The 26,379-nt window shown below is 37.8% G+C and overlaps 1 protein-coding gene across 7 annotated transcripts; it reads left to right on the top strand.

The window, feature by feature from the left end:
* The first annotated feature begins 235 nt into the window (after window positions 1–235).
* Window positions 236–22,728, top strand: NTMT2 (N-terminal Xaa-Pro-Lys N-methyltransferase 2). 7 transcript variants are annotated; one of them, XM_063795460.1, is made up of 5 exons: window positions 236–495; window positions 12,201–12,349; window positions 14,743–14,918; window positions 20,458–20,615; window positions 21,350–22,728. In XM_063795460.1, the coding sequence occupies exons 4-5, from the start codon at window positions 20,474–20,476 to the stop codon at window positions 21,619–21,621; spliced, it is 414 nt and encodes a 137-aa protein (XP_063651530.1). In that variant the 5' UTR covers window positions 236–495; window positions 12,201–12,349; window positions 14,743–14,918; window positions 20,458–20,473; the 3' UTR covers window positions 21,622–22,728. The 7 variants fall into 7 exon arrangements, with proteins under 7 accessions (XP_063651530.1, XP_063651527.1, XP_063651532.1 ...); XM_063795457.1 differs by having other exon boundaries at window positions 20,366–20,615; XM_063795458.1 differs by lacking the exon at window positions 236–495 and adding an exon at window positions 10,090–10,112 and having other exon boundaries at window positions 20,366–20,615.
* Window positions 22,729–26,379: the final 3,651 nt, after the last annotated feature.

Here is a 26,379-nt window from a genome sequence, read left to right as displayed (position 1 = left end):
CTCTTGCCTGTTTGAAGTGGTGGCTAAAGGAGAGAGGCGTGCTTTTTCCTGGATGAAGCAGGATCTCTCTCAGCCAGTTTTCATCCTTACTTAGCACCTGCTGGCTTGGAGTGGTGTCACCCAAGCAATCAGACGGAGGGATGTGCCAAGAGCCTGCCCTCCCCTCCCACTGTGTGCTGCCCCTCCTCCCCACACCCCATGACAGCCTGTCCTGATATAGATGGAGAGGGGACTGGTTTAAAATGACAGTCTCAAGTTCATTTAGAAAGAGAAGGCTAATTCAAAGAAACAGCAAGGCAAGCTTCCTTTCTCTGTAGGAATCATTATTATCCCCCTTTGTCATGGCCCACCTGGGAGCCCATTTTGCCTTTAGATCCCGCTGGCAGAAGACCGACGATGAACTCTGTAGACATAGCATGTCTTTTATCCTTCACAAAGCCATTCGCAATGACTTCTTTCAGAGCTATCTCTACCTGCTGGAAAAAATTCCCCTGGGTAAGTGAGTCAGAGCTACTAGATAAGAAACAAGAAATGACCGATGGGATTGCATGAGGTCATGGGGCTTCTAGAAGAGAATTTAAAACAAGGACACTTTTCAGACAAAAAAGCCTCCACAACCAATGTCACTGGGCTGAAATGTTTCAGTGGAATTCTTTACGGAGAATACAAAGATTAAGTGCCTAAAATAGAGTCAGGACTTTATTTTGGGATTTCCATGCACCCTCAGGCACTGTGATTTGCTTCTCTGGGTGTCTGTTGCATGAGTATCAGGCTTGTAGAAACTCAGACATGTTTAATATTTACAAAAAATTGTAATTGGGCAAATTTGATAATTCAAAGATGAGAGTATTAATGCATTAATACATTGAGTAAGAGTTAAAAAGAAAGACTAAATAATGATAGATCAAAATGTGCTTGGGTTATGTATGTATGTTTCTGTGTCTGTGCTTGTGTACACACTTACAATCCTCTGTGGTCTTCTTGAATCACAAGAATAGTCAGAGAGCCTAAAAAAAGGAGATTTTAGCTTGGTTTTTGAATATTAAGAAGTCAGTGGTCTGTCTCCATTTTTGTTATCTCCTCTAGTTTTCAGAGAATTGGACAATAGAGCAATAAAAAGCTTATCTGGTTTGCCTACTCTACTTTTTTCAGCCTCTGTGAAAGCAGTTACTTCAGGGCACCCTAAACAGCACTGAAGAGGAAATAACTTACCATTAAAGAGTAAAGTACCCTTCTCCCTTTGATTTGTATTTTCCCCCAATGAAAGCAAGAAGGCTGTGTATCAGCCTAGTCTGTTTTCTTAAGGTCGTTTGAAAGCCCCATTTGCACTTGATGTGGTCAGAGTTTCCAGCTGTTGAAGCAGCTACATAATTCTTTGTATTGCATTCAAGCAACCGAATGTTAGCAGCCTACCAAAACCTTTTTGTAAATCCATTTATGAGGGATCTTTAATTCTAAACATACAAATACCTTCATCTCATATTTATATAACTTCCTTCTAAAACTTTTTATCATCTATGACTATTTGATTCTCATAGTCACACTATGAAATAGATAGGGTAAGTTATCATTTTTTTTCCTACCTATCTTCCCTCCTTCTTCCTTTCATTTTACTTTTTCAAAGGAGGGAAAAAAATTCAGAGATGATGATATTTAATCTAGATAGAGTAATATCAAAGCAAAGACCAAAGTCCAGGGCTTTTTTTTGGTAGATCACACTGCCCATGAGTAATTCTTTTAGGACGTATAATACATCTCATCTATATCCAAAAGGAAAAAAAAATACAGCAGTTTAAATGGAAGGTGATGATGTTCTAGTCACTTCATATACTGGCAAAGCATTGCTTTTCTGGAGACACTCTTCAGGCCATACCTCAATAAGAGTAGGTTGGTAGCTTTGGTTTTATTAGACTGGAGAAAGATATCAATTATAACAGCTGAGAAGAGAGTCACTAACAGGCAGATGACTTTCAAACTTTAAAAATATTTACTAGAGAGAAAAAGAAGTCACCTTTGAAGGCAGCTGAAGATGAATTAAAAAGTTGAATACAATAGTCTCTTCTGAAAAGCAGATGAAAATTAATTTGGCACAAATGGACTATAATTTATATTTAGTCTCAATCCCTTTTTTTGTTCAATAAAATCATTTTGATTTTGTGTTTTTCTCCTTTGTAAATATGCTAATGTTTTACGAATGAGTTTTGACCTTTTAAAAAAACATTATTATCAAAAGGCAAAGTTTTTGACAAAATATTCCACTGACGCCCAATGTAAAATACAGGAAAAAGGGAAACTTTTCTGCATAGGATTGGGGGCAGGACCCTTTCCTTGGTCTATTCTCTTAGACTTACCACTGTCTCCTGAGGCACTCCTTTTTTTTTTTTTTTTTTTTTTTTTTTTTGAGATGGAGTCTCACTGCGTCGCCCAGGCTGGAGTGCAGTGGTGCAATCTCAGCTCACTGAAAGCTCCACCTCCCAGGTTCACTCCATTCTCCTGCCTCAGCCTCCTGAGTAGCTGGGACTACAGTCCCCCGCTACCATGCCCGGCTATTTTTTTTTTTATTTTTAGTAGAGACGGGGTTTCACCGTATTAGCCAGGATGGTCTCGATCTCCTGACCTCGTGATCCGCCCGTCCAGAGGCACTTCTCTAATACCTGTGGGGTTCCATAAACACAGTTTGAAAACCATTAGTCTATCCCAAGCCAACATTGCCTTCATTTTACTTATTTGCAGCTTTCCATAAATGGGCATTGCTTATTTTCTCTGACCCTGATGATTTGACCTGGACATTAGTTTGCCTGAGAGTCACAGAGCTAGCCTCATCCACAGTACCTCTATGATGATAGAAATTTAGGGCTATGTTAGTCAATATGGACTGGGATAGGCTGCAATAACAAATTAACTCTGGAATCTTAATAGCTGAATACATAAAAAATATTCTTTTCTCTTGCTACATCATTTTCAACATGCATTATTGGAGTCGTGGAGGGGAGGCTATATTCCACACAGGCATTCAGGGATCCAGGATGATAGAGGCTTTGCCAGCTGGAACATCACTAGTCACCAGGCAAGCAAATAGAGCAGCCAAAGTTTTGTCTACTAGCTCTTAAAAACTTCAGCCCCAAAGGACATCTATTACATCTGCTTAGAATTCATTGTCCAGAACTACAAGAATTCTGGGCAATATGAAGGGAGCACATATATATTTGTTCACTAGAAAATGTTTCTGCTACAGGGAAAAATATTGTATTTTGGAGATAAAAATACCAGACAATGCTTAGTTCTGATCAATTCAGTCATATTCAATGTAAGAGACATTTATGGAATTTCGTTATTGTCAAAGTATTATGCATTAGAAAGGATTCAAATATTAATAAGACAGTTTCCATTCTTCAGGATTTTATAATGTGACAATGGATGCAAATCTACAAATAACTGTGTATTAATCCTTTTAAACTAAGGGTGCAGGGAAATCAGTCTACCAGTTCTGTGAATACTCAGATTTTTTTGTAGCTTTTTCCTCTAATGGCAGAAGCCAAATGTTCAGAAAGGAATCTGCATGTAAGTCTTATCTGCCAGTGTGACTTTTATTCAATTAGAAGGCTTCCCTTAATCCTTGATTCACTCATTTAAACTTTGGTTTTTGTCCCAGGAGGTTATAACTTATATTTATGGAATGCAATTGCGTGTGTTAGTTCCGCTATTGGACTCTCATTCCCATGAGAGTAAAGACTCGCCTATTTTTTCCTCTTTTGTATCTATTCAGCATTTACCATGGTTCCCGGCACATAGGAAAAACACAAAAAATATTTGTTAAATGAATTAAATGGCCTCTTACTAATAATTAATTGCAGATCAGCAAAGTTCTGAGTTTAAATTTTTGCACTGCTACTACTAGAAAACTAACCTCTGCAAGTTACTAAAGCCTCTGAGTATAATTTTTCTTAAAACTACAGCAGAGTTGATTGAAGGATTAAATGTTGGTATATATGTGAAATAGTCCTCCTCAGTAAATATTAGTTTCTTTATTTCCTTCCTCTGAGCCAGGCCTCTTTTAAAGTCACCATGTAGCTTTCTCTAGAATAGGCATTACCAAAAACGATAAACTTAATTCAAAACATGAGAGTTTTCAGGCTGCAGTATTAATTATGTTTTTCAGTTTGGAAATAAAACTTAGCCAGAAGAGATGCTACCTTTCCAGCTCTGCTGAGGTGTTTTAGAGTCAGCTTCCTCTACTCTTGATAATTTCAAGACTTCATAGAAATGAAAATAAAGCCCTTCTTTCAAAAAGGCTAGGAACTTCTCCTGTAGGGTCTGCACAGAGAGTTTGTTGTTTGGGGTAATTATATGGAAAGAACGGTGGCTAACCAGACTCTTTGATTCCTTCTTTCCTTCCTTCCTCCCTCCAACTGCCTAGATTAGGCAGCAGTCTCACTCCAGCACGATATGTGGTGACATTCAGTCATGGGGAAATTTGCTGAAACATCCCTGGCAAGCTTCAGAGATTCACGGAATAGCAAAGACATACATACTAAAAATCTCCAATGGAAGACTCAGCTATGCTGTTGAACATAACTGATCTTCAGAAAGAAGTGAGAACAAGCCTATCATTGTTCTCAGTGTTTTGCATATATTATCTCAGTTCATTTTTATAACATCTCTATTAGGTGTGCTGCTATTTTCCCCATATTATATTTGAAGAACTGACACCTAGATGAGTCAAGTAACTTGCCAAAGATCTTGTGGTGGTGAGTGGAGTAGCAGGATTAGAACCCAGGTGATCTAACTCCATGATCTTTTTTAAACCACTGCATAATACAATGTAAATGAAAACTTAACTAATGTGGGCAGCAATATAAGTTTTACCATATTTTATGATTTAACAGGAATAGGGAACAAACATAGCCTATGAAGAGCATTCGCTTTCTGTTGAGATAATCAAGATAGGCAGGCCAGTAAATAGGTTTAAATAATCTAGTTACGCCAACCAAATTTCTGTTAGAAGCTTGGTGTGAACAAATTTTCCAAAAGTGGCTATTCATGAACAAATAGGAAATAGAACGGGAAAACAAGTCAGTGGAAATCTCCAGTGTGTATACCGGTGCTCAAAGGGCTCAACTGGAGATGTTGGGACAACATCTCCATGTTTAGTAACAATCATTGAGGAATAACTTAACACTCAATGATTCTTCCAGTGCTATCCACATTTCTGAACACATAGAAGTCAATGAATATTCATTAATTATATTATTGAGCAAAAGTCTATTACTCCTAGACATTGTTAAAGGCTTAGCCCAACTTCATGTGTAGAACAATGGTTCTGTGTGGTTTAACAGAAAGACCAGAAGCTTTGCATTTGAATAGGCATGTGCTAGGACCTGGTTATGACGTTTCTTTTCTATGTGATATTAAGTTACCAAGTCTCTCTGATTCTCTTACTCATCTATAAAATGACGATTATAATTCTAGTCTTATATAATCATTGTGATAGTTAAAAGAGACAATGTGAAGAGGTGACTTGAAAGTACCTAGCATAATACCTGGCACATAGGAGGTATCCTCTCTTGCGTTGATCCCTTTTCAGAAGAATCAGTCTCTGAGGAGGAAATTAACTATGGCTTTTAACTTTGATGGCAAAGACATAGATTGTTTAGCTACCCCTTTGCCATCAAAGTTAAAAGCCAGAGTTAATAACAACATTTCCTAAAAAGCACTTGGAACTTCCAGAATAAAACTCACCATACAGCTATTGGTATTTTAAAATTTTATTTCATTCCTGTGGTAGGCATTGCTGCACAACTCATTGTACAATGATACATTTTCAAATGTTTATCATTACCTGTGCAATACAAATGCTGCAAGACCATTTTTCTCTTTCAAGCAATGAAGAAAATATAATTTTCTTTTTTATTTAGCAGATATATTTTTAGGTGCAGAGTATGAGAGGGATGATCTATAGGTTTTCTACTTAAATAGACCTAGGTTCAAGTCCCAGATCTATCACTCTCTAGCTGCTTAACCTTGGGAAATTTAGTTAATCTCTTAATGCCTTGGTTTCTTCTTCTGTAGAATGGATATATAATGTTTATCTCACATAGATCAATATAAATGTTTTGCACAAGTATTACATATAAACATGTTTGATCAATTATAGTTACTATTTTTTAATTATTTGAGTATGCCTAATTGGGAGGACAGGTATTTCATAAATGATACCAAAGGTATGTCTTAGGTGTGCTTATGTCAGTTAATCCCTATAACCATTCAGCTCTTTCTTGTACCCATGTATTATTTAAAGAACAAAAGCTAGCTTTTATTCAATGAACATTCAAAGAAGGCCCATCAAGAAGTTAGCATAACATTAAGTGCTAGGATTACAAAAAAATAAAATATAGCCTTATCCTGAAGAGTTTAGTGTAGGAGAGAGACCTACACAAATACTTTTTAAAAATGTGGTATTAGAGTGATAGAGACCACTATAAAATTCTACAGAGGTGCAAAGGAAGCATGGGGACTGCTGAGTCAAATCTCATCATGAAAAATCTGTCTTCAGTATCTCCCCTTGACTTCTGGCCTTCTCAGATTTGATAGTAGGTCAGATAGAGAGTTCAAGAAAGAATAGAGTTAGGAAGACACTCAGCGAGTAGGTAGGGGATAGATCTCTTGCTGAATTTGAGAAAGTAGATTGTCTTTCCCCAATTTAGAAGTCAGGAAACACTAAACTAGCCCTCAGTTGAAAAGAAAAAAGCCCCACACAACTTTCAGAATAGGCAGTGCCTTATTTTAGAGATAAGAAACATCAGACACCTAAAGCCTATAGGGAGCAAATAAAACCTAGAGGGTTCCTCTGGGCAATTCAGAGACTTGGTAATGACAGCTTTCTAGTATCCTGGCACATTTAAACCTTGGATTTCACCAGAAACACTGATAAATCCCCCCCCCACCACCATTGTTGATGAAAAATATAATGAGGAGGGTAACATTTATTGAGCTTCTACTCTAAACCAAACACCATACTAGGTGTTTTCACATGCATTATCTCATTTAATAATCTCAACAAGTTGTATGATAGGTTTTGATATATTTGGGATATTTGTCTCATCCAAATCTCATGTTGAAATGTAATCCCCAGTGTTGGAGGTGGGGCCAGGTAGGAGGTGTTTGGGTCATGAAGATGGATCCCTCATGCCTTGGTGTTGTCCTTAAAATAATGAGTGAGTTCTCATGAGAGCTGGTTGTTTAAAATTGTGTGGCACTTCACCCCACCTTTTACTCCCACTCTTGCCATGTGATGTGCTTGTTCCTGCTTCACTTTTAGCTAAGAGTAAAAGCTCCCTAAGGCCTCCCCAGAAGCTGAGCAGATGCCAGTGCCATGCTTCTTTTACAGCCTGCAGAACTATTAGTCAATTAAATCTCTTTGTTTTATAAATTAAGCAGTCTCAGGTATTTCTTTATAGCAATGCAAGAATGGCCTAACATAGACAATTGGTACTGATGAGTAGAGCGTTGCTCCTGAAATGCCTGACATGTGGAAGCATCTGATACTTGAAAATGTGGAATTGACTTTGGAACTGGGTAATGGGAAGAGGTTGGAAGAATTTGGAGGGCTCAGAAGACAAGATGATGAGGAAAAGTTTGAAACTTCTAAGAGTTGTTAAATCATTGTGACCAAAATGCTGATAGTGACATGGACAGTGAGGCCAGAATGCTGAGATCTCAGATGGAAATAAGAAACTTATTGGGAGGTGGAGCAAAGATCACCCTTGTTATGCTTTAGCAAAGAGCTTAGTTGCATTGTATCCATGTCCTAGGGATCTCTGGAAGATTGAACTTAAGAGTGATGACTTAGCATATCTGGTGGAATAAATTTCTAAACAGCAAAACATGCAAGATGTGGCCTGGCTGCTTCTAACAGCTTAATCAGGATTTGGAAGCGAGAAATGACTTAAAGTTGGAAGTTATATTTAAAGGTGAAGCACAGCATAAAAGTTGAAAATTTGCAGCCTAGCCATGTGGCAAAGAAAGCTTTTTCAGAGTAAGAATTAAAGTAGATTGTGAAACAACCACTTTCTAGAGAGATTTGCATGACTAAAAGTGAGCCAGGTGCTAATAGCCAAGATGATGGGGAAAAGGTCTGGAAGGCATTTCAGAGATCTAAGAGACAGCCCCTCTCATCACAGACCCAGTAGTGTAGGAAAACTGGTTTCAGGGGACCAGGCCCAGGGCCCTGCTACCCTGTGTAGCCTCAGAGCACTGTTCTCCATATCCCACTCCAGCTCCAGCTGTGGCTCAAAGGGGCCCAGGTACAGCTGAGGCATCTGCTCTGAAGGGCAGAAGTTGTAAGTCTGTTGGCTTCCACATGGTGTTAAGCCTGTGGGTTCACAGAGTGCAAGAGTAGTGGAGGCTGCCAAGCATCTGGATTTCAGAGAATGTATGGGCAGTCCTGGGCACCCAAGCAGAAGCCTGTTGCAAAGGTGGAGCCCCCAACACTGAGATAACCTTTACTAGTGTGGAGGAGAAATGTGGGGTGAAGTCCCACACAGAGTCCCCACTAGGGGCACTGCCTAGTGGAGCTATCAGAAGGGGGTCAACTGCCTCCAGACCTGAGAATGGCAGACCCACCTGCAGTTTACAACCTCAGTATGGACTAGCCCAGGAGAGGAGCTGCCCAAGACCTTGGAAGTCCACACCTCAGTGTGCCCAAATGCGGGGCATGGAGCCAAGGATTATTTTGGAGCTTTAAGACTTAAGGACTGCCCTGCTGGCTGGGGTTCAAGCTTGTGAGGGACCTTTAACCCCTTTCCTTTGGCCTATTTCTCCCTTTTGGAATGGGAATGTTTACCCAATACCTGTATCCCCATTGTATCATGGAAATAAATAACTTGTTTTGATTTTATGGGGTTGTAGGTGGAGGAACTCATCTCCAGATGAGACTTGCAACTTGAGACTTGGGACTTCTGAGTTAATGCTGGAATGAGTTAAGACTTTGGGGGACTATTGAGAAGGGAATTTGAAATGTGAGAAGGACAAGAGATTTGGAGGGCCAGGGCAGAATCATATGGTTTGGATATTTGTCCCATCCAAATCTCATGTTAAAATATAATCCCCAATGTTAGAAGTGGGGCCTGGTGGGAGGTGTTTGGGTCATAGGGACAGGTCCCTCATGGCTTGGTGCTGTCCTCTTTGTGACTGAGTTCTTATGAGATCTGGTTGTTTAAAAGTGTGTGACACCCCACCCCTCCCCTTGCTCCTGCTCTGCCATGTGACATGCCTGCTCTGGCTTCACTTTCTGCCATGGTAAAAACTCCCTAAGACCTCCTCAGAAGCTTAGCAGATGCCAGTGCCATGCTTCTTGTACAGTCTGCAGAACTGTAAGCCAATTAAATACCTCTTTTCTTTATAAATTACTCAGTCTCAGGTGTTTCTTTATAGTAACACAAGAACAGCCTAACACAGGTATCATTACCTCTTTATAGAGGAAGAAGCTGAGGCTAACATGAGTTATGTAACCTATTCAAGGTCATAAAACTAATTAGTGTCAGAGCTGGCAAACAAATCCAGGAATGTCTTACTCCAACTTTTTCCTTCCTCTCTCTTTTTTCCTTTTCTTTCTTCCCTCTCTTCCCTCCTCTCTTCCTTCCTTTTTTCCTATTTTACCATTACTTCTTTAATGGCTAAATTGAGAAGTACTTATCTGCAAATCTCTTTTATGGAAGGTCTTACCTTTCATAGGGGCATCTCCTAATTGGGCTTTTTTTTTCTGTTACAAAGGGCTAACTTGATCAAATATTATCAGACTCAACTCATTTAAAAATTACTGTCTAAACCTAGCTTACATGTCTTCTGAAGAATTTTAGATCATTTTTTAATTGACAAACAGGTCTAATAGCTGGAATAAAGAGGCATTTTAAAATAGGTATATTCAACCACTTGAAAAAAGAAGAAAGAAAAGAGGATACTCAGCAGAGGTAAGCACTTAGCTATCAACAAAATTTCCTGTTTGTCAGAAAGTCTTCATTTTATTGCCAACTTGGATAATATTGTCTCGACTTGTTGTCCCTGTCTCTGATACTGGATCAATATTTCCTTTCAGGTCCAGATTAAGATTTTGAGTGAGTATTCTGTTTTTCTCCAAATTTTTATATTGAAAGACAGCAAAAGTCATCAAATGGTGCATTGCCTCAAGGTAAACTGACTTATTTGCTTCTTAGAGTCAGAAGTTGAGACCTTAAGCCACAAAATTCTTTTGCTACCTGCAAAAGAGTTTCTCAAGGAGGCATTTGAAAATTCTGAGTTTTATCCAGATAATTCATGCTATGTGACATTTCTTTCCTGCTCATTTTTTGCTAACCCAAATAAAAAGTATCCTTCATGGTTAAGGTCTTACGGAGTCTTCTTGCTGCTACTTGCAGGCATCTGCTGCATGCCCAGCACATTTTTTCGTACTATTCTTTGGACATGCAGCCATATGACTTAACTCCTCCATGCTAGAGTGTAATCTCCATGAGAGAGATTGAGCTTTATGTTTATTTCCTGAATGTTGTACTGGGGCTTAATAACTGAATCTTGAATGAACTGTCTTTTGATGAAAATTCTCTTGGATATTAACCTTTCCTAGAAATTTCATCTTTATTCTCCTTCAGAGTAAACAAACTTGTAGTCTATTTTTCTTTTCACCACAAGTAAATAGTGGAAGGTCCTTGGGAATTCAACTAATAATGTAGATCAATAAATAAATATTACATTAAATAAAAAACAAATAGTGTCTAGTTTTTGTCTTGAACTACCCCAAGTTTCACAGAGACATTGCAATTCTTTAATTTGCCAGTATATATATTTCTATAGTAAAAAGCCATGTGCTGGTGACTGGTTTACTTATCTGAGTCAATATGTACAATTGCAGAAGTTTTCAGGAGGGGAGAACCTGGGGCCGAACATGACACCTCATATATCTTTTTTTTTTTTTTAGTGAAATGCTGCTGTCAATTAGGTGAAAATGAGAACTCAAGCCTATAACCATAAAAGCCCACCTATTGAGTCTGACGCCTGCTGAGATTGGCATTCACTTGTGGTCTAAATGTTGCTGGCATAATGGACCATTCCTATTTCTAGATTAAGGGTTTTAATAGACTGCACAAACCAGTTGACTTAAGCAGGTGATGATGAGTGTGGCTGCTTTGCTGCTTTGGTTGGATCAAGAGAGCCCTGGGCTATGGCTTGCCAATAATCCCAGAGTAGCATCCAACCCTGGGCAGCCTCTGTGAGCTGTGAGTTCCTAGCCTGATTTTCTGAGACATCCGAAAGAATTTGGAACAGTCATATTATTGGTGATGGCTGGTTTTTGTCATCCCTGTAGAATTTATAAGCACTTATTAAGTCACTTGCTGCGTATGCAACACTTTACCAAGTGCTAGGGAAGGGAGATTGGTGTTGATCCATGGTTCTCAATGTTTTTGAACATAAGGACCATCCTTTTAATGTTGTATTTTCTCAATCAGTAGCTAATTTGTATATAAAATAGCAAAAAAGCTTCTATGTATTTATTTAAACTTTTAAAAGATTTATATTTTTAAAATAACAATCTATGTATAATAGTTAACATGTATGGAGGATATAAATAATATTGATGGCCTCCAGAAAATGATGTGCTACATAGAAACTGATTCTTGTTCTCATTATCCCTTTCAGCAAATTCATGGTGATTCAGGGTACAAACACTGGCTCCAGTGTCTCCAAGTTGGAAAATGCTGATGTAACTCCATAGCTGGAACATAGTCATAGTAATACAAGTAGTATTTTTTGGATTTTTAATTTTCAGAATCAAAATTTGGAATTATGTAATTGTTCATTTCTGAATACTATCCAATGTCTCAGTCTTGGGGTTATCTGAAGAAAAATGCTCTTAGTTAAAGTGAAATAGGTATTTTTCTCTTTGATTTCTTCTGCTCAAATTTATGTCATATTTTGGCTTGCTTCATGCCCTGATCATAACATTTTTGAATCACTGTATATTTTTCTTGGAGCTTTCAATTATGTTTTATTTTTGGTGGTTTAGATTAAAAGTATGTCCTCCTTAGAATATTTCTAATATCTCCTTGCTTCTTGACTACTCTATTGCCTTGGATCTAGCTTATTCTACTTAAAGATATTATTTTTGAAGTCTATGTTTTGTCTTGTAATATAAACTGATTTCTTTCCAGATCTGATACATATCTGTCATTTTGGGATTTCTTTTCATTGGATTCCTGGTTAATTACGTCATCTTTCATCGTGCATCTTCTCTTGATCGTAACCCTCATTGGGCTGGAATATAGCTTCAAGAAACTTCTGAAGAATGAATCTATAGGAGGTAAATATTCTATAATAATTTGACTGGATATGAAGTTTAGTTTCCAAAAATTTGATCTCAGAATATTGGTGGCACTGTGCCATTGTTTTCTAGTGTTTCTGATGAGATCTGTGATAGAAGCCTGATTCTAGTCTTTTGAACATAGAGTTGCCAAATAAAATATATAATGCCAGCTAAGTTTAATTTTAACATAATCGACAAATAATTTTTAGTGTAAGTATTTACCCTGGAATGTGCAATATTTCAGGCATACTCATACCAATAAATTATTCATTATTTGTCTGAAGTTCAAATATGTGTGTTGTGTATTTTTTTTCCCTAAATCTGGCAATCCTATTTGAAGGTCAACCACTCTTCCTTCTCTAAATGACTTTTAGATCTTCTTACTACTCTTTCTGTTTTGAAATTTCTTACAGATGTGCTCAAATGCGGCTTTAAAAAAAAATCTATGCATCTCAGCACTTTGTTAGATCTTACAATCTCTTTCAGCTCCAGGGAATTTTCTTCTATTACTTTCTTTAATAATTTTCTTCCCTTCATTTTATTAGTTTTCTAGAATTCTAATTAGCTTGATCTTGGGCCTTCTGAATTGCTTATATAAGTCTAGTCTTCTTATTTCTGTTTTGCATATCTATCTTTTTGTTTTATGTCCTGGAAATTTACTCAACTTTGTATCTTAAAGATTTGGTCATCAAAACTTTAATTTCTAAGAATTCTTTACTGTTCTTTTAATCATAATTTTCTTGGAATCTTATCTTTAATTTATGGATGTGCCTGTTCTCATATCTCTTCAAAGATTTATGAGTTTTTCGTTTTGTTTTGGCTTAAATTGTCATCCATTTCCTGAATTATTTTTGTTTTCTTTGAGGTCAGTTCTGATTATTTATCTCAGTCTTTGTTTTTCAGGCTTCTTATGTGTTTGGAGATCATTTATCCACATTTAGGAATAAAAAACAAGGTAAATAATTCTAGGCAATAGATAAGGTTTCCTTTGTTTTGTACTTATCCCCTAAATAGAAAGGAAGACAAGAAGCCCTACATGTGCAGGTAGATTTTACCAGATTCTGATGAGTGGGAGTAAGTGACAGTACTTGGAGTCTTATATATGTGAAAATGAGTAGTGTTCTAACATTTTAATGCTAACTGGTCTAGCTCTTCCTAGACAATTTGTCTATTTATTCTTTTTTAAGACAACAGACACATTTTCCCTTTCTAGAATTACAGCTGTGCTGTCTGCTGCTTTCAGGAGGGTGCACTTGCCCTCTTACCTGGTTGTTCTCTGGACAGAGTTTTGATTTATGCTCTTTTTTTTTTTTTTTTTTGGTTTCCATTCTCATTCGTACATTTGCCTTCCTGTTGATTCTAAGTCTGGAATGTAATTTACTCTTGCAAATATTTTGGCCTGCAAATTCTTTAGCTTTGTTCTGTCTGCTTTTTGTTGTCCGGAAATTTATTGGAATCATGAATCTGTCAGTGATACCCTCTCATTTTCCTCACTATTATGGGTTTAGTGTTTTAAGATAATTCTCAGGGAATATTGGGAGGGAGCGAAGACAAATGCATGTACTCAGCCTACAATCTTGAACCAGAAGTTCCATCCTTTAATCTACTGTCTATCGTTTTATCATGAATGTCTTATGATGAAAATATTTTATATCTGCATGGGTGAATTTTAGCTGCAAAACACACTTACGTGTACTCTCATTTATTCCTCAGAAGTTGGAACACATATTTTTCTTACACATTTTTGAAAATAATGAAATGACAAAGTATATGTGAATGTGCCTGGCACACTACCTAGGACAGAATGGCTGCACAATAAATATTATGTTTCCTTTATTATTTTATTTTCACAATGTAGAGTTCAAGCACAGTTCTGTAATATTGATATGAAGACATATTTGGATATGTGTTGCTTGAAAAAGATATAAAAACAGTTACCCCTACCTTGCGATTAGAAGTAATTTTTTCATTAAACTTTATTATAAGCTTAATGAGAAAATTCTCAGAAAACATTTGGAGTTCAGAGATAGAACTCACTGCAAAATTGATGACATTCTTTACATTATTGTAGCTAACACTGTTAAAAATTTTAATACAGTGATATAGCTATGGGTTTATTCAACTATAGAGTTATTAAGTCATGAAAATGCCACGATTATTATAATCCATAGATGCGATCTCTGAAGATCAAAGGAGTTAAGACGTTTTCCCAGCATTACATAGTGCATAAGTCATGGAGCCAAAACTCAAACCCAAATCTTTTGACTTCAAACCAGTGCTCTTTTTTCCACAGCACAGATTCACAGGCTTTTAAAAGGAAATGCAATGCATAAAGCTGAGATTTTTTATCTTATAAATATTAATAACTATTAATAATGTTTCATTTGCAGTGAAATTGTACGCTTTAACAAGCCAAGTCATCAATGGTGAGATGCAGTTCTATGCCAGAGCTAAACTTTTCTACCAAGAAGTACCAGCCACAGAAGAGGGTATGATGGGAAATTTCATTGAACTGTCCAGCCCAGACATCCAGGCCTCTCAGAAATTTCTTAGGAAATTTGTTGGGGTGAGTTATTCAACTGCAGCTTGATGAGAAGGCAAAGTCCTTGCAAACATTGAGCTCGCATGCCTCTGTGTTGTTATTTAAGTCACGACTAAGCCATATGACCCAGCCAAGAGTTCTGCCGCCTGCAAGCCGGTTTTAAGATGTTCAGAAAGGATGAACCATTTTTGATATGATAAATATAATAACACTGTTTTACCCTCCCACTTGGCATTTCACTGTCCTATCACCAACTAATCTTACATGCTTCAGAGGAAGGTGAATTAGCAGTGTTGATATAAAATTTGGGAATAAAGAAGACATCTCTTTTAGAGTCTCATAAACGTTTCATACCCAAATGATTGATGACAGATCATGCCTTTTGGGATCTTGGGTTGACTTATTGATTCCCTGTAATAAAAATGAGATGTTGGCCTGGCTAACACAGTCAAACCCTGTCTCTACTAAAAATACAAAAAATTAGCTGGGCGTGGTGGCGGGTGCCTGTAGTCCCAGCTACTTGGGAGGCTGAGGCAGGAGAATGGCGTGAACCTGGGAGGCAGAGCTTGCAGTGAGCCGAGATCGCGCCACTGCACTCCAGCCTGGGTGACAGGTGAGACTCCGTCTAAAAAAAAAAAAAGTTAGAAGGAAATACATGATTATGTTCAGTTTAAAAACAATGAAGGTAGAATATTTTTATACTATTTTATACATAGTTTTGATTTTACCTTGAAAGAATGGTATCCTTTTGTAGTCCTGCATTGGGTCAACCCCTATTACTTCCTTACTGTCATGTCATATGAAGACAGACAGTATATTGTAGGGGTCAAAATTTTGGGCTTTATGTCTATTGTGGTTCTTCTGCTTAATGTATAAGCAACTTTGAGCTTGTTACTTAAATGCACCAAGTGTCAGTTTTCTCTCTTGTGACTAGGGCATGACAATAGAAGCTACTTCACAGGATAATGTGGAGATCTAATGAGATAATACATGTCAGGTACCTGCTTTAGTGCACAAAATTAGTACCCAATAAATCTAATTTATTGCTATTACTACTACTAACAGGCTTTCATATAATGTATTCATTGTATTTTAAGGAACTTCATTTAGTTGTTAGAAAAGACTTAATCCCCAAGAAAGGCTGGGTATGGTGGCTCATGCCTGTAATCCCAGCACTTTATGAGGCTGAGGTGGGTGAATCACGAGGTCAGAGTTCGAGACCAGCCTGGCCAATATGGTGAAACCCTGTCTCTACTAAAAATACAAAAATTAGCCGGGCGTGGTGTTGCGCGCCTGTAGTCCCAGCTACTGGGGAGGCTGAGGCAGAAGAATCGCTTGAACCCAGGAGGCGGAGATTGCTGTGAGCTGAGACCGTGCCACTGCATTCCAGCCTGGGTGGCACAGCGAGACTCCATCTCAAACAAACGAACAAACAAACAAACAAACAAACAAAGCAAAGCAACAACAGAAAAGACTTAACCCCCAAGATAAAGCTGCTGTTAGTTCTATTAAAGATGAAAAGTTCTAATTGGTAACAGGTTTTGTTCCAATACATTACAAAGTCATTGGTTTGAGATTTGGTGCCCATTTTATTCTGATAAAGGAAACATAAACATTAGGCCGTGGGGTTAGGCCATCAACCGATTTAGTAGCAAAACATTAATATCTCTAGTATTGAGGCGAGGTTCACTTCAAATCCAATCTTCCTGGAGCACCCAGTGTGTGAGTCCAGAGCGTGACAGTAGATAAAAATGTGATCAGGATGATGTATTTACTGGGGCCAAAGTGTCTGGACATCAGCTTCAGCCATAAAAGACTAGAGAGTCTAGGAATGAAGACCGTGGATATTTATAGGTTAGGTTAACTTGGAGTATTTCTAAATCAGTGCTGCTGACTGGTTTCACTGAATGCTGGTTCTGAGAGAGTCAATCTGCTAAGCGCTTTAGAAGCATTGTCTCATTTACTCTTCATGCCAATTCTTGGAGGTAAGTGCTATTATTAGCTCTGTTTCTATAGTTGTGGAAACTGAGGCTTGAAGAGGTTAGATAAGTTGTCAAGATTACATAGCTGGTAAGAGACAGAACGGCGAATTAAGCCCAGCCAGGTCTGCCTGACACCAAACTCTCTGCTCTTAACCATGACATATTTTTTCCATTTGTCTCATGAAACTGAAAAATCCCTGCTTTATTTATTTATTTATTTACTTTTTTGGTGGACCATAGACCTCGACTCTCCTCCAGTCTGGCTGAAAGCAATCCCTCCTGCTTGCCTCGTGGTGAGGCCGACTTTGATCCCAAAGTATTTCAGAAGCTTAGTTAGTAATCCAGCTGTCTTGTCACTCCGTGTGGAATGCCAAGCTGACCACAGGGATGCTGGTCAGACAGAGCCCATAAGCACGCCCACAGACCTGGGAAAGGAAACAGCCTTGCGCTAGCATATTTATGTTGGAAAAGAGGCAGCCTGCTCCTTTGAAACAAATATAAGGAGTCCTTCTTAGTACACAAGGCTCATTGTAAAGCTGCGGCTTCTAAGTACAAATGCAGTCCTTTTTAAGGACTGATATTTTGGTACTTTGACCTTCATACTGTAATCTACTAGATTAGTATTCAGGTCAAGATACAAAGAGTTAGGGAATACGAATATCTGACATGACTTATTCTTGTGTCAACTGCGAAAAGAAGATTGTTTAATTTAAAGTTTTGTTTTCCTTTCAACACTTAATGACATGAGACAGTGGGAAAAGGTGTTTAAACTAGTTGCAAATGTATTTACTTTAGCAAATAAACAAATGATACCAAGATGATGTCAATGCCATAGTTGATAACTTTTCTGTTTTAGCTTTCTAGTGGGAGAAAGTAGTAATTCATAAAAAGCCATCAGTATTTTTTTGATAGTATTTATTTTTTGACATTTCTCAGAGATTGGATAGCTAAAAAATCTGGGTCTACTAACTTGTTATATTTTATAGTTTTTATACAGTGACATGAGGTCCTTTCATTTTAGTTTTTTAACTCCACTGGATAAACCTAAAATAACGTTCTTCAAAACAAAATACGTAGGCAGAATCAAAACTAAACTGAAATTCCTAATAGTGTTTTACTAGTTTATATGGATTCATAAGTATAAACATGGCATAATAAATGAAAATCAAAATAACCAAATGGGTTCACACCTGTAATCCCATCACTTTGGGAGGCCGAGGCAGGTGGCTCACCTGAGGTCAGGAGTTCCAGACCAGGCTGGCCAACGTGGTAAAACCCCATTTCTACTAAAAATACAAAAATCAGTGGTGTGTGATAGTGCACACCTGTAATCTGAGCTACTCGGGATGCTGAGGCAGGAGAATCACTTGAACCCGGGAGGTGGAGGTTGCAGTGAGCTGAGATCGTGCCACTGCACTCCAGGCTGGGTGACAGAGTGAGACTCTATCTCAAAAAAAAAAAAAAAAAAAAGACTGTCTTGTTTTGAAATCACACATTGCACGTAGTTCTAGTCATATTCATTCAAGGGCATCAGATTTCAATAAAATCACAGTTTCAGGCAGCCATGGTGTCCAACAAAGTTCATGGTGCTTTATTGTTCCAGGATTCTACTTCTGAAACCACTTACTACACTAATGAGAGCAGCATGACCAATAGAGGCTTTTAAGGCCAAGTAATAATAAGAAAAATTTGAAATGAGACTCTCTTATTGAGCATACACATTTTAGTAGTCATTTCTAATAATGACATAATTTCTCCATATACTGCTCATCTTTTTGTTATGAATTTACTTAGAAGATGCTTCTTTCACAGCATTCATGCCTAGGCCTTTTTCTGAATTAGTTTAGTCTAAATTATATTTGAATGTGACATGTGGCATAGTGTAAGTAAAAATGGCAAACACATGGCAGTATATTACCACTTCCCCTTCTCATGCTTGAGGCAGACATCACTAATCAATCATAGATCTCTTTTCTGCTGAGTCTAAATGAAGCCTTATAATTCTTTTTAACATAGCATTAGACAGATATTACCAAGGGAATCAGAGGTGACATCCCTAATGGAGAACTGGCTTTGGATTCAGACCGTTCCTGTTCAAATTCTAATTCTGCCATTAGCTATGAAATATTAGAAATCTGAGTTTTCTCATCTCCAAAATGAGGATAATAATCTATATTGTGGAGTTTTCTTATTATAATTACTATAGCTAAGAGCTTGCTGTGTATAAATAATAATTGTGGCTATTATTATTCCATTTGGAAAGAAGTTACAATTCCTTCACTTTTTGTTCTTCATTGTACTTTTCTAGCATAACGAAGCCCATTTGGGTGGACTGGAAAGCTGCTTTTCTGATGTTTCCCTCTGTTTGTATTTTACCTTTGATCCTTAGCCAATTTTTTTTTTATTCTTAGTTCCTGAGAAATCAAGAGTAGGCTTTTCCCTTAAGATCTTGATTGGCAACTTCAAGTATCTTGTTACTGTAATTTCTAGCACAAAACTGCTTCAGCAGCCATCCCAATTATGACCAAATAATTTAGACCAGCTGAATCTTCATAAATCAGAAAAGTTTTTTAAATTTTATGGAAGCAAGTTTGAGAAAGTTTGCGTAGGCTGATTTCTCCCTACCTCCACCACCTTGCCATCCTCTCACTCCCAGTTAATTTAATGCACAGACCTACTTAAAAAAACAGTTTTAGAGTTTTATGCCCAATAAATCATGTAGTTTCTGGTACCAAAAAACCCAGAAAACAATGTTTAGCATTAAAAGACACAAGGAAACTTTGCCAAAACTACCCTTTATCCATGTGAACTTGCTGTGTGCCATCAGGGCTGTATTTGAAATAAAATTCTGGCCTGAGAATGGAACAGTTAGCATTGTTCACCTCAGGTTCCCAAACTTACCATCCACCTAAGAGGAGTAGATAATTCAGAGCCTTCAAAATTTGCCTAGAAAAGATAAAATTCAAGTATTCCAAACTGAAATGTTTCCATTGAATGAATCTTTAATTTTAAAACTCAGAAAGGTTCTCACTGTTTGGTTCTTTTTTGCTTTTCTGTAGTGTAATAATCTGTAGGCAACAATCTGTAGTGTAGAACCATTTACCTGTGGATTTGTCTCAAATTTAGTCATTAAAGTTTTATCTTCATAGGGCTAGCAATGGCTCATTTTTTTTTTTGGAGAAAATTACCAAGTGTTTAAACCTAAGATATTATTTTTTTAAATCTCATTTATAATTCTTTTTTTGGATAAATAAAGAAAGCAGGACTAGAAATGTTTAGCTGTTTTTTGAAAAGATAATTGTATATCTTGATTGTGGTAGTAGGTGCATGGCTATTCACATTTGTCCAAAATCATCAAATTGTACACAAGAAATGGTACATTTCATTTCATAAAATTTACCTAATAAAGTTGATTTAAAGAGGTAACTAGGGTGTGCAATTTTCAAGGATGGGTCTCTGTACTTGAAATATCAAGGTGCCTTTCTGCAGGGGCCTGGGAGAGCTGGAACAGACTGCGCCTAGGACTGCGGCTCCGGGATAGGAAGGGTCAGCAAACACGTCTTATTGCCTGTTTTCAACAGTGTGGAGCTGGTGGATATGATGGAATCCTTTCTCCTTGAAGCCCAGAACTACCTGCAGGTCAAAGGTGACAAAGTAGAAAGCTACCACTGCTACAGCCTGCAGGAATTCACACCCCCCTTCAGGAGATATGATGTCATCTGGATTCAGTGGGTCTCTGGTTAGTCCTGCATGACTTTCCCTCTGCTTTTCTCCCCTTCTCAGCCAGAGAAGACAGTCCTTGGGGCTAATGAGGGCACCAGGGAAGAGTTAGCTGTAGTACTTCAAGCAGTTAGCTAGCCTTAGGTGTCATGTGAACTCCCACAAAACTCTGATCCTCCAGATTTCTCCCTTGACATTTTCTGTACAATAAATTTACATTTCTTGGAGGATTTATGTTGGTTCTCGAAACAACTTAAATGGAGCAAGTGCCTTTGGACCAACCTAAATCCTCGAAGAAATGTAAATACTTGAAAAAATTTCAAAAGTGCAGTCAAAAAGGTTAATCCCCATTTATTGTCAGAACTAGACATTCTTAGATTTAAATCCCCAGGAAATGAGACAGCAGTGAATTTGATTTTGGGGTGTGTGTGTGAGACACAAAGAAGTGGTAATAGAGGGGGTTCTCCAGGGGACATGGAGGGACTTGTGGGGTAGACAATAACTTACCTCATGCCTATGAGGTCAACAGGCTAGGTAGGATAATATATTTTATAGACGGGCACAGAGGCTTCTCTAAGAGGATATGTGTCCTCTTATCTAAATTTTCAAAGCCTCATGTAACTAAATGAGGCTATTAAATCATGAATGAGTGAACAAATGGTCTCCTGATTCTTAGCCATGTTCTTCCCTACTCACCTTCCATCCTCCCCACCATTTCTTCCTGTTCCCCCATCCACTTGGTATCCCTTGTAGGGCACCTGACTGATAAGGACCTTCTTGCATTTCTTTCCCGGTGCCGAGATGGCCTGAAAGAAAATGGCATCATCATATTGAAGGACAATGTGGCCCGGGAGGGCTGTATCCTTGATCTCTCTGACAGCAGTGTGACTCGGGACATGGACATCCTCCGGAGCCTAATAAGGAAGAGTGGGCTGGTGGTGCTGGGCCAGGAGAAGCAGGATGGCTTCCCAGAGCAGTGCATCCCCGTGTGGATGTTCGTACTGCACAGCGACAGACACTCCTGAAAAAGCAGTGGGAATGAACGACTGGACTGGGCAGTGGTGCTTTGGGATGGGGTTGCTATCCTTCCAGGTGCCCCTTGTAATGCAGATAGGGATGGCAAGAAAAGGGATACAACGTATGTCTGCAAATTATTTGTGATATAATATGTACATGTTTTCAGTGATTATATAATGCACTCACTCTGATGAGACATGCACAAATTCTGTGGATTTTCTGAAAAAAAAATGGAGTGAAATATCAAGAAACGTGCTTTAAATCCGTTTGTATGTATCTAAACTGTGCAAGCGTGCATGAAAACAGAAGGCATAAAGGACAGCTGGCCTGCATCAGTATTTGTAAAAATTGTCTTTCACAACATCCTAGACAAAAATGGTGAGTTTTTTTTTGTTTTTCCATCACAAGATGAAGTCAGCATTCTGTGCATCAAGGAAAACAAATAATTTAGCTTTGGGGGTTGTTCAAATAAAGCATTTGTCTACTCAAACAAAAAAAAAAAAAAAAGAAAAAGAAACAATGCCCACATATTCCAAACTGTCTTGTTCCCTGATAATTAGTATTATAGAGTATTCTGGTGGGGGTGGGGGTAGGAGAAAATCTACACTCCTTTCCCCGCCTTCATGTCAGCTACATTATACTTCCTCTTTGGTACTACTACTTCTCTTGAACAAACAACTCCCTCTAATTAAGAAGACACTAGTCAAAATAATCTTGTGAAAACAAGTCCATTATTTAATTTTCTCGTTAGCCTTTCTCTTGGCAGAAAAGGTATTTGGTTTCACTTTCTATTTCGGGTCAGTTTTACTACCCAATGATGTAATATGGATGTAATTTGATAACAGAAGTCTGCATTACAGTGATGGGAAGTATCTCCTTTCAGGAGAAAATGTTGTGCCCTGAAATTTCAACCTTTAACATATAAGTAAATGTCATTGATAATCTAATTTTAGTCTTTGGTTTTCAACATGGCTTGGTTCATCGCAGCTGCTCCTGGGGTCTTGATTGATATGAATGTATATTGGAAAGAGAAGCAGCAAAAGAAATGGACAAGGAAATGATAAACCTGAAAATTGACTAGCTGGACACTGGTTTAATTAAAAATAATCTAAAATCATTCAAAAAATGTAATTCAATTTTTATTAGCAGAATGCTAAATATAACTGCTGTTCTCTTTAAAACACTTCAACATCCTTCACAAGGAAGCACATTTGTGCAAGCACAATGTGTGATATGTATTGAGTCTTCCATGAAATGCAAATAATCAATTTAAGTAAAGAAGACAGACTACATGGATATGCTATCATCATAAAATAGTATTTTCAGGTCACAGCTCTAATTTCAGAGGAAAACAATTTTGATAAAACATTTAATACATTGTTGTAGCTTTACCTTGGTAGTTTCATTTAGCGTGCTGGAAAATTATTTCACCTATTCTGCTCTTGGCGTCTTACAGCTGTTGTATGTTACTCGCCATGCTCTAGGGTAGCGTGCCACTCAGAATCCGTGACAAGCAAGCCAGGGACCAGAGCCAAATCAAATGGTAAACCATTACCAAACAGTCTAAGTGCAGCAAAACAATGGTACTTAGGTTTTAGGCCTTTGTAATTCTTAGAGCAAATTAGCAGAATCTTCTTTTTAGGCTCATCCTGGGAATTTTCTGTTTCTTTCACCAGTATCCTTAATTCTCTTAACCCTTGACTTTCTGCTTTGCCAATATTCACAAGCTGATTGACACAGTTGTCAGTATTCTCTGCTATGGGCTTCTGAGCTTATGGAGGGAATGACGTAATTTTCCTGTAGATACTGATATATGATTTTCAACTCAGCTGTGTCATTGAGGTTGATCATCATTCCCCTTTCTCATCCTAAATCACATATTATTCTCCTTAGAAATTTTTCAGATTTTTATTGCTCTATACAATTTCCCAATTCCATATCTATGCTTAACTTAACTGAGAAAGTAGACATTGGGAGTAAATAGTATCATCACCCCCTCTCCCCTGACCTGGCTTTATATTGTTAATAACAGGTACAAGGCAAAGGGTGGCTTGAGAGAAGTTGGAGCCAGATCATGCACACTATAGGTCATGTTAAGGTTTGGACATGTTACTCAAAGAACAAGTGGAAGTTCTTGAAGGGTGCAAGTAAAGGACTGATTTTTCTGCCTTTGGGAGTAGAGTCGTAGAAACTGTGGAAAGAAGACATTTAGAGTGAGACCTACTCCAGTCCTCTTTAATCTAATTGAGTAAGCCAAACACACTGCTCATGTTTATCAACACATCTGAAAGCTAGTGACGCAAATGACAACCTACATTATTTCCCAAATACTGGTCCATAGTCCAGCTGCCTCAGAATCACTTGGAGGTGACTTACAAATAGAGATTCTCAAACTTGATCCCCATGATATATGGTTCTGTTAAGTTGGTCACTGATTCTGATCACTAGTTTTGTTTGAGGACACTGATGGGAAAGAGGTGTGGAGCTGGGCTCCTCAGAACCACAGAAAGTAAGGCAAGGGAAGCAAAAGTACGGGCCAGGTTCAAGGGAAATTGCTGGATGAAGAAATCCATTCTCCACATTGATGCCAGTCCTTCTAAAATATGAATCTGACTGTCTCATGTATAAACTTCCTTTTTCAAAACTTTTATTTGAGGTTTGGGGGTACACGTGAAGGTTTGTTACATAGGTAAACACATGTCACAGGGGTTTGTTGTACATATTGTTTCATCACTCAGGTATTAAGCCCAGTACCCAACAGTTACTTTTTCTGCTCCTCTCCATCTTCCACCCTTGCTGCTCAAGTAGACCCCAGTGACTGTTGTTTCCTTGTGTTCATAAATTTTTATCATTTAGCTCCTACTTACAAGTGAGAACATGCAGTATTTGGTTTTCTGTTCCTGAGTTAGTTTGGTAAGGATAATAGCCTCCAACTCCATCTGTGTTCCTGGAAAATACATGATCTCATTCTTTTTTATGGCTGCATAGTATTCCATGGTGTATATGTACCACATTTTCTTTATTCAATCTGTCATTGATGGGCATTTATGTTGATTCTACGTCTTTGCTATTGTGAATAGTGCTGCAGTGAACATTTTCATGCATGTTTCTTTATGTGACAGTGATTTATATTTCTCTTGGTGTGTACCCAGTAATGGGATTGCTGGGTGGAATGGTAGTTCTGCTTTTAGCTCTTTGAGGAATCGTCATACTGCTTTCCACAATGGTTGAATTAATTTACACTCCTATTAACAGTGTATAAATGTTCCTTTTTCTTTGCAACCTCACCAGCATCTGTTATTTTCTGACTTTTTAGTAATAGCCATTTTGACTGGTGTGAGATGGTATCTCATTGTGGTTTTGATTTGCATTTCTCTAATAATCAGTGATATGGAGCTTTTTTTCATGTGGTTCTTGGCCACATGTATGTCTCCTTTGAGAAGTGCCTGTTCATATCCGTTTGCCCATTTTTTAATGGGGTTGTTTTTCTCTTGCAAATTTAAGTTCCTTACAGATGCCAGATATCAGATGTTTATCAGATGCATAGTTTGTAAATATTTTCTCCCATTCTGTAGGTTGTCTGTTTACTCTGTTGATAGTTTCTTTTGCTGTACAGAAGCTCTTAAGTTTAATTAGATCCCACTTGTCAATTTTTGCTTTTGTTGTGATTGCTTTTGGTGTGCTTTTCATGAAATCTTTGCTTGTTTCTATGTCCAGAATGGTATTACCTTGGTTGTCTTCCAGGATTTTTATAGTTTTGGGTTTTACATTTAAGTCTTTAATTCCTCTTGAGTTCATTTTTGGGTATGGTATAAGAAAGCAGCCCAGCTTCCATTTTTTGCTAATGGCTAACCAGTTATCCCAGCACCATTTATTAAATAGGGAGTCTTTTCCCCATTGCTCATTTTTGTTAGCTTTATTGAAGATCAGATGGTCATAGATATGAGGCCTTATTTCTGGGCTCTCTATTCTGTTCCATTGGTCTATGTGCCTGTTTTTGTACCAGTAACATGCTGTTTTGGTTACTCTAGCCTCGTAGTATAGTTTGAAGTCGGGTAACATGATACCTCCAGCTTTGTTCTTTTTGCTTAGGATTGCCTTGGCAATTCAGGCTCTTTTTTGATTCCATATGAATTTTAAAATAGTTTCTTCTAGTTCTGCGAAGAATGTCTTTGGTAGCTTGATAGGAATAGCATTGAATCTGTTAATTATTTTGGGCAGTATAGCCATTTTAATGATATTGATTTTTTCTTTACATGAGCATGGAGTGTTTTTCCATTTGTTTGTGTCTTCTCTGATTTCTTTGAGCAGTATTTTGTAATTCTCATTGTAGAGATCTTTTACCTCCCTTGTTAGCTGTATTCCTAGGTATTTTATTCTTTTTGTGACATTTTTGAGTAGGATTGCCTTCTGATTTGGATCTTGGTTTGGCTGTTGTTGGTGTATAGGAATGCTAGTGATTTTTATACATTGATTTTGTATCCTGAAACTTTGCTGAAGTTATTTATCAGCTGAAGGAGCTTCTGGGCTGAGACTATGGGGTTTTCTAGATATAGGAAATTCATAGCAATTCTAATTTCAGATAAAACGGATTTCAAACCAACAACGATAAAAAAAGACAAAGAAGGGCATTACATAATGGTAAAGAGTCCAATTCAGCAAAAGACCTAACTATCCTAAATATATATGCACCCAACACAGGAGCACCCAGATTCATAAAGCAAGTTCTTAGAGACCCACAAACAGATATAGATTCCCACACAATA

The sequence above is a fragment of the Pan troglodytes genome, chromosome 1, assembly GCF_028858775.2.
Source record: "Pan troglodytes isolate AG18354 chromosome 1, NHGRI_mPanTro3-v2.0_pri, whole genome shotgun sequence".
In the NCBI taxonomy this organism is placed as follows: Eukaryota; Metazoa; Chordata; class Mammalia; order Primates; family Hominidae; genus Pan; species Pan troglodytes.
The sequence above is the reverse complement of the archived record's forward strand: the minus strand, read 5'-3'. Positions and strand labels throughout refer to the sequence as shown.

What these genes read in the sequence shown, in the direction of transcription:
- NTMT2 (XM_063795460.1), top strand. Translation starts at nt 20,474, where the DNA reads ATGATGGAATCCTTTCTCCTTGAAGCCCAGAACTACCTGCAGGTCAAA. An exon ending in CTGGATTCAGTGGGTCTCTG is followed by an intron (nt 20,616 to 21,349) that starts GTTAGTCCTGCA and finishes TATCCCTTGTAG; the next exon opens with GGCACCTGACTGATAAGGAC.